Raw genomic sequence first — 8,902 nt, forward strand, 5'->3', positions numbered from 1 at the left:
CCCTCTCCACAACTTTCTACCCCCCTCCCTCTTTTTTATCCCTTTCTGCCACCTCCCCCAACCGCAAACCCCACCCTTTTTTTTTTGCCCTTTTCGCCCCTGCACCCAACCTCTCACGCCCCCCACCCCCCTCTCCACCACACCTTTAATCCCCCAACTATTAACAATATAGGGGAGTCCCGATGTTCTGTCCGTGGCGTGGAAGGCCGGCGGGTGACCACCTTCGATGGTCTACGCTATAGCGTGTCCGGTCAGTGTACCCACGAGCTGGTTCGGTCTTGCATGGACAAATCTCTGAGCATCAGGATCCGCTACTCCGGGAGTCACAGTCGTCGCCGCCGACGACGACAAGAGTATAAACCTCGGGAAACAACAGGAAGTGGTGACGTCACTGGACCAGGAGAAAACGTCACCACCAGTTCAAAGACGATTGGTTCTGATAGTGTCAGTGGAGACCAAGAATCCTCGTCTGGACATCTGTCCGTTGCTAGGGGTAGCGGCATTACGTCAGTAAAGCTGCACAACACCGCACATTATCCGACTGCGTCGAATCGAAGAACAGAGGGATCGAACAAAGTCATCGAATTGGTCTCCGTCCAACTCGGCTCGACAAGAATCAAGCTGTACAGAACCTTCAAAGTTCGGATCAACAGCACCGTTCACTACACCTCGAGCTGGAAGTCTGGCCAGTTCTCTGTGCGGGTCAAACCTCCACGGGTCTTCCTCCGCTCCTCTCTGGGGGTAAGGCTGGCCTGGAACATGCGGGACAACCTCTCTATCCGGCTGGACGCGCGGCGGGCCGGTGTGGGGGAGCTGTGTGGGATGTGTGGAGATTTCAACGGACACTCGCGGGACGATGTGAAGGACAAGCGTGGCAGGAGGCTGGACAGTGCCCGGCACATGGCCCAAGCCTGGATGAGGGGAAGGCGCTGTAAGAGACAGCACGGAACCCTTGCCCGCGCTGCGACCGGTTCTGAAGTCGACCTCGGTTCTGTTCCAAAGAACCGTGTAAGTTCTGGAGTCCCTGGTATTACCCGCTCCAAGTCTAGTTCTGATTCGGATAGAAGAAAAACCGGTTCCGATTCTGGTACCAGTGGTAGTTCTGGTATAAAAGTCCCTGTTGTTACCAATGTCTCGGCTCATGCAAGTTTGGATACTGGTTCCGGGTCTAGCACCGATACCGGTTCTGGTGACGTTACAACCCCTGTGACCATTGCCTCTTCCAGTGAAAGATCTAGCAAAAGTCTATCCGGTTCCTCCGCTCTTCCCGCTCCCCCACGGCGTCCCTCTACCTCATCTACCAGCCGGATCCGGCCGGTGGACACCTCTGAGGGGGTCGGTCTGTGTCAGCCCAACAGCCTGCACTGGGTCAAGGTCAAGGACGACTGTCAGAAGATCCGGAACATCCGACTCCAGAACTGCAAGCAAGTCGTAGAGGTGGATGGGTTCATGAGGTAAGTGGATATTGGGGTGAAAAAGGCGGGGGTCGGGGGGGGCGGAGGGGGAGGGGGAGGCGCCCAGAAAGAATAGGGTGGAGGGGGGTGTCTATAGATTCATGACCAAATTGGGAATAGGGGAGTGGGCGACGGAGGGAGAGGGTGTGAATAGATTTATTACGTAAGAGGGAGAAACCTTTTTTCGTGTGATGGAGGTGGTGGTGGCGGGGGAAAGGGGGGAGGGGGTGGAAGAGGTATATCTGTTCATGATGTGTGTGAATCTGGCGTAGTGAGGGCGTGGATGTGTCCACAAGATAAGTGGGAATGACAGTAGTGACAATAATGACAAGGTTAATCTTTATTCATTTCGGAGGGGGAAATTTGTCTTGGTCGTTTACAAATGCAGTGGATGTTACAAAGGTTAGATGCACTCACGCATACGGACAACAAGACAGGACATTAGTAAATGCATGTACATGTCATATATAAATGTCTGTTCTTGCTTTTTGGGATTATATTGTTTACTGCGGGTCGGTGGGTGGAGGAAGCAGGGATTTGGGAAGGTGGGAGAATTCCACACCCGGGTAATTCCACACACCTCACTTACAGCCCTTAGAACCAACAGAAATCTGTTTGACATTCAGTTTTAATCATTAATTGCTTTTGTCTGCCAGTTTTTATTTTTCAATTCAGCTTTACTTTCTTGTATGCCTGTCTTTTTTAAATTTTGGCATGGGTGCTGCCTCTTACAGCGCTTTCCCCTCATCCCCGCAATATTAAATTTTTAATTAAGTTGAAAAATGGAAGTATGGGATAGTGATATCGTAGAATTCATATTATGTTTCGTTTCCTAACTTATCAGATCCAAAGTAAAACTGTTGTGGAGGATGTGTCCTCTTTCTACATAATATGGTGCTCCTATAACACTTGTCTCACAATCCAATTGAAAAGTATGGTGAGGAATTCCCCCATTTTACTACATATGGAAGAGTTCATGAGGTAACCTCAGGGAGCAACTCTTGGCTCCTTCTTACCGCCTTCTTTCAGCCACACCCCTGATCTTAGAGTAGTCAAGATCTAACACCCAGGCCTTCTTTAGATAAAAGCGAAAACTCTTGGAGGTTCTGTGTACACGTTGCGCACGTTAGAGATCCCTTAGTGTTGCTAAAATCGATGAAAGTAGGCTTCGACTGCCACCAGGGCAAAATTCAAAATATGTATAAAAACTGATAATACTCCTGTCAGTATAAAAAATGCAGAGTACTTTTGAAATCAGAATGTTGCTGCCTGAAGGCAAGTAGCCCTACAAAGTAAGAAAACCGGTCAAATCATCGGAAATGCAGTTTGAAGACCAGCAATCGAGTACCTCTGAGATCTAGCAGGGGAACGAAAAAAAAAAAGAAGCTGGAGTAAGATGGAACAAGGGTTGGGGTAGCGGGAAAAGGGGGGGGGGGTATTTGATTCGTTAGGTACATGAAACGAGATTGGTGGATGGTTCCTTAGCGTAAGTGTGGTGAGAGTCAATAGGTTCATAATAATGGAAGACATTTCAAATCCAAATCTAACCTAAAATAATATAGGGGGCTCTCGTGGCCTACAGTTTAAGGTGTTCGCCTCTCATTCAAAGGTCCCGGGTTCGAATCTGGGTAGCGACCGAAAAATGTTCTGCTTTAAAATTGTCTCCTTTCACCTCCTTTCCTGCTCTCTAGCAATATTCTGTCGTTTGCTTTCGTCTCCACTTTCTGCCCCCATCCCCTCATCTCCTTTGCCCCCTTCTTTCTACTGCTACTCCTTTTCTCCTTCATTCTGCTGTCTTTCAGCCACACCCCTGATTTTCGGGTAGGACAGATCTACACTTAGCTTTTTCGGACAAGGGCCAAAAATCTCGGAGGATCCGTGTGCAAGTTGCGCACGTTAAATATCCCTTGGTGGTCTAAAATCGATAAGAGTAGGCTTCCGCCGCCACCCGGGCAAAATTCAAAACTTCCTACAAACTGAAAATGTTTAATGTGTCCCGCGCGCTCATATGACCTTATGCTGTTGCGAGCGCCGTAAAACACTAACAAAAACATATATATTTAATCATAGGTCTGCAAGAGCAGCCCCCCCCCCCCTTGTACACACTTTCTCACACAACACAACAATGAACACGACAAACGCTAGATATACTTATTTCAACACACTACTCACACTAACCTGTAATATGACACTCCAAAGCGCCAAAGCTTGGCTTGGGTCAGTACAACTTATGGTGTTGTGAGAGATGGTCTTGCTTTCAAGGGACACACATCGTTATTCTCTTTCTGTCAAATGGTGGGGTATGTTTCATGACATATTATCAATATGGGGTTTAAGGTTAGAAATGTAAAACAAACAGACAGACAGACAGACAGACAGACAGACAGACAGACAGACAGATAGACAGACAGACAGACAGACAGACAGACAGACAGACAGACAGACAGTTTGCTTTTTCTTTCCTATCATCAAACATCAATCGTCTTTATCTCCCCTTCTTCTTTTTAATGTTTGTTACTCCCTTGTCTACTTTTACATTACTTTACTTTTTCATCCTCTGTTGCCGTTAAGCGTCATGGGGAGATGCAGTTTTCTATGGAAGGCCAGCTCCGCAGCTCTTTCAATTGTGATGTTATGTTTTCTTACGGTTTCCTTGACACCCTCGATCCACCTTTTGCGTGGCCTTCCTCTTCCTTTATAGCCTGAGTGTTTGATGTTGTAGGCTCCCGAGGCTGGCTGGTCAGGTGATATGCGTAACTGGTTGCCAAACCATTTTATCCTCTGTCTTTCTATGTAACGCAGGCAGGACTCAGTGTCGATAGCTGCTCTTACTTCTTCATTTCTCTGCCTGTCTCATCTTATGACATTAAGGGTTTTGCGGAGACATTTCATTTCGCATGCGGCGATTTTGCTTTCATGGGTTTTGCTTAAGGTCCAGGTCTGGCACTGATAACATAATGTTGGTATGAATACTGAGGTGATAAGCTCTCTCTTTGTGTCCATTGAGATGTTTGAATGAGATAGGAGGGGTGAGAGCTGGTAGGTGACAGCGTTGGCTTTTTGAGTTCGCATTTCTATTTCTCTGTCTGTGGACACGTTTTCAGAAAAAGTGCTGCCAAGATATTTAAACTCCTTCAGCTGTTTCAGTTTTTTACTATCGGCATGGAAGTTCCGGGGGCTATGGTTTCGGCTCACTTTCATAACTTCTGTTTTTGATGTGTTTGTTTTAATGTTTAATTTCTCACAGGTGTTGTTGAGTTCGGTAGTGTGATTTTGGAGGCTTTGTTGGTCATGATGAATAAGACATTGGTCGTCTGCGAACAGAAATTCATTTAGGTTTGCTTCTTGCGTTATTCTGTCCATATATATTATTAACAGGAGGGGAGATAGAATGCATTCCTGTAGTACTCCAGACTTTACTTTGAACCAGTCTGTATTACCTTCCTTCGTTCTTACTCTGCTTCTGCTATTGGTATATAGAGCTGTGACATTATCTAACATTTGTCCTCTGACGCCATACTTTTTGAGTGTCTTCCAGAGTTTTGCATGGTTTACTCTGTCAAAAGCCTTCTCCGTGTCTATAAAGACGATGTTGGATTCTTTTTTGTGTTCGATTGTTTTCTCGCATATCTGTCGTAATACACCCTTGTAGCACCTCTAATCTTCGACCTTATGCAGTTATGAGCGCCGTAAACCCTCTACTAAAACTAAACTTAGATGGCCACGATATCAATGTGTAATTGTGTCTCTTGTTGCATCCCCAGATTGTGTGTGGAGGCTCTGTGCTCCTGTGAGGGCCGAGTACCGTGTGAGGTGAGCATACTGCAGACGCTGTCCACCGCCTGCTCCTAGCCACAGTTCACCGGCTCACAGAGAGATGAGATCTAGCTCAAAAGCTGACCTGTGGTCACTGCTGGGAGGACGTAACCGTTTTGTGTGCAGCTCTGTAGCAAGTTCTGGCGAGAGTGCGGCGAGCCCTTGAGCTGTCCGTTAAGCACTACTACATTGACGTCATCGGTCTGTGTGCAGATACCTTCAAGCGCTAGCGCTTTGTCCTCACAGCTCGCACGAGTGCTCTCCCCCTGAGTCCTCCAACGTCAGCAAACACAAACACGAGGAAAAAAGGGTGTGTGTGTGTGTGTGTGTGTGTGTGTGTGTGTGTATAAGTGACAGATAGAGAGAGAGAGAGAGAGAGAGAGAGAGAGAGTGTGTGTGTGTGGTGGGGGGGGGGATTGTAGTGGAGGGTTGGGATGGCTTAGGGAATGGAAAGGGGTTGGAAGATTGTGTATCTTGAAAATAAAAAGCGAGATCACGTGTCATATGGTCACCAACACGGACACACTCATGTTTCTTTTTGAGGGACCAAATTCCAGAAAGTTGGAGTATTTTTCTACACATTAGGCTATATAGATCTATACCACGCCTGCTGGGTGACGCAACTGAACATCACTTTCTGATGTGGACGAACATTCAACTAAGAACAAGAACCTAACTCCACCAAAGAGCATGCACGGGCAAGCATGTCCAAATCGAGAGCCGGGCGAAACAGAACAAAAGTTAGGTAAAAAATGTTTGAAATACACAAACTCTCAAAAGTAACTATAAAACTAACACTATTATAGCCCCATGTGACCATCAAGAGCTTTCATTAAATGAAATATTAGATCCGCTGCCGCTGCCTGTCGTTGGGCTTCAACCTATAAATCTTAATTTTTTAGACGAATAGTTTGGTTTTTATTACATATTAGCTGACTGTGGACCACCACATTCATTTATTAATAACTGGGTCCACTTGAGGGCCGGACTGAAACTGCAGGCCAGATCTGGCCCCCCGGCGATAGTTTGCCTTAACTTGCCACATACTTACCAGTTAGACATTGTGTCAATATGTTTGGATAATAATACTCTAATGTAATTAAAAACCGTGTTCGTGAGAGGTTTAATTATAATAAATAAATAAATAAATAAATGAATAGCATTTGTATAGCGCTTGCCCCCACTCAACAGCAAGCTCTATGCGCTTTACACTATATTATTGCCCTAGCAGACCATAGAACACTCAGAATCATTCTCAGCTTCCCGGGAAGCATGCAGTTAAAGCAGTTGATTAAGCGTTCAAACACTAACTAACAAACTGCGCACTATCCATTCGGAGACGTCTCCGACGGAGGTAGACCAATCAAATTGTTTTCTGCCTCTATACCAAGTTAAAAAAATCGGGGGGGGGGGCTGTTTTAACCCATAATTTGATATTTTGCAATTAAGTTTGAAGTTTTCTTGAAAATAATTGATTTGCGACAGTTTTAGTGGCTATATGTGTGATCTGCAGCTAATGATAAGCAGTTTGACCTCCCAAAGCTGTGCATCTGTGTACAGGAGTGCGTCTCAGAAAATCTTCGGCCAACTAACTGACAAGGAGTGTGGTGGTGACAGCCATTGTCCCCTGTGCTGTGAGGGAGATTGAAGTACAATCGAAATATATATTTTTTAAAGTATGGTAAAAAAAATTCGTGGGCGCAACTTATTGTCAAATTTTTATATCTCCTCAACTATCGAACATACATAGGTTCTCCAACTTTTGCACTATGACTTGCACCAATTTGTCTTACCACATCAAAATTTTGTAAACACCTGCTAGAAAATTATTCTAGAAAATTATTTAATAAATGCTAATCAAAGATCAAAGTAGGTGGATTCTACAGAGTTTAGAAGGTTTGCAGCTGGGGCAATATCGCTTTTAAAAGCAAATCCGACATTTTTTTCTAATCGCAACTGTAGATCTATGCTTATTTGAACGCATGTTTTGAGAACCTTTACTGCAAAAATGTGTTCACTATAGAATTTCTTTCTTGTATCAAGTTGTGCTATTAAAAATATCTTTTGGTTGCCTGTGACGTACTCTAAGGTATCGAATAAAAGGGGGCAGGAATAAAAGTGGGGTGGGGGTGGACAAGTGGTCCAAAATTAATAAACGGGGGGTTGAAATAAAAGAGGAGGGGGGGGGGGGGGCACATTCAACCTCAAACCCCTGTATTAGTAAGCAGAAATCTGTTTTATTTCTCCTTTAGTGAATAAATGAACAAGAGATCATGACATTTTAGTGATTTTAGTAAATTACTGTGACGACTTTTCCCATTTAGGAACAAACCAGTTTCATTAGAAAATATAAATTGATGTACAAAAGTTTGTATCTAGATTCTATAATGTTTCACGTGATCGTCGGTCGTGGCAAGCTGGAAAATAATATGGAATAAGGAGCGGGGGGGGGGGGTGCGCAAAAAACCTGAGAATTAATAAGTGGGGAGGGGGGAACGCTTATTCGATACCTTAAAGGTACATGCGTATTCAGAATGTGTGTAAGAAGCGGAAAATGTTGTGAACAATCCCATGTTCTGCGCGACGGAGATATTTAGTATTTTATATAAACTCATAAAGAGAAGTATTTAAATCAAGCCCCAGTTTCAGTTGAAAAATATTATTAAATGAAGACAAATTGATCAAACCGCTGTGCAAAGTATGGGTGAAACTGATTCACCCATTAATGAGATATTTGGGGATAAGCTGCGTCTCTAATTTTTTACCCCACTATAATTCTAAGACGACCATCGTTTTGCCGAAAAGAAAATTTTGTCTCATGTCGTCTCATACATGTTTCTGTCTTCCATGTTGTCATTTTAATGGGAAAAAATATACAAAAGGGAGGAAATGGAAAGAGGCTGTTAGTAGTACATGTGATTGTCCTCCTATACTGGTGGTCGTTAGAGCAGATTCGACTGTACATAGCAAGACACACCGCTGTCTTGTAGCATATAGGGCTCTTGTGCTGGTAAAGCAGACAGACACTACGGAATTGTGAGACTGTGAACTTTAAACTCTGGGTCAACCAATAGGCATCTGTGGTGTGGGGGTTAGGCGCTTCGCTGGCGTACGCAGGAGATTCGAGATCGGTTTCCGAGTGGGGAGAATGCTTTCGAGTGTCTTGGTTCCTCGCAGGATGCTGTATGCCTCTCAGTGAGGGTTGGCGCATTCAGTCAGGGTTGGAGCCCGCCTCCTGAATAATCTAAATTGTGTTGGAAAAACAAACAAACAGACTCAACCAATTTACATTATTTGGCCGCTTTTAAGGACAAGTAGACTAACCCAGATTTCCCGGGTTTCCAGAAATCTTGACCTACACCAAAAGTGGGCATTGCCCTATGTATGGCAGAAGTTTGGTTTCATCGGTATTTATATTTTGTTGGTTATATAGAAAGAAATCTCCTTGTCTTTTAAAGAAACTGAACAAGGGTCCAAAACTTAAGCTTCGATTTTCTCAAAACAGCTTTTTTTCGGGACAGCCCCCTTGTGATTAAGAGCGACCATTTAAAATAAACTCCGGGCCGAAAAATGTATGGACAAGATTTTGTACCCCTCACAGTTCACTTCAAGTGTAGGTTAAGATTCTCATA

General features: G+C 44.5%; 1 protein-coding gene across 1 annotated transcript in view; it reads left to right on the forward strand.

The window, feature by feature from the left end:
- LOC101851174 overlaps window positions 1-5,601 on the forward strand; it is a gene marked incomplete at its 5' end in the record, with an annotated part of 23,094 nt that extends 17,493 nt beyond the window's left edge. Inside the window, 2 exon segments of the mRNA XM_013090818.2 lie at window positions 173-1,454; window positions 5,219-5,601. Of these exon segments, the coding sequence (XP_012946272.1) occupies window positions 173-1,454; window positions 5,219-5,306 (1,370 nt within the window).
- Window positions 5,602-8,902: the final 3,301 nt, after the last annotated feature.

This window comes from Aplysia californica, unplaced genomic scaffold (assembly GCF_000002075.1).
Source record: "Aplysia californica isolate F4 #8 unplaced genomic scaffold, AplCal3.0 scaffold01557, whole genome shotgun sequence".
Taxonomy (NCBI): domain Eukaryota; kingdom Metazoa; phylum Mollusca; class Gastropoda; order Aplysiida; family Aplysiidae; genus Aplysia; species Aplysia californica.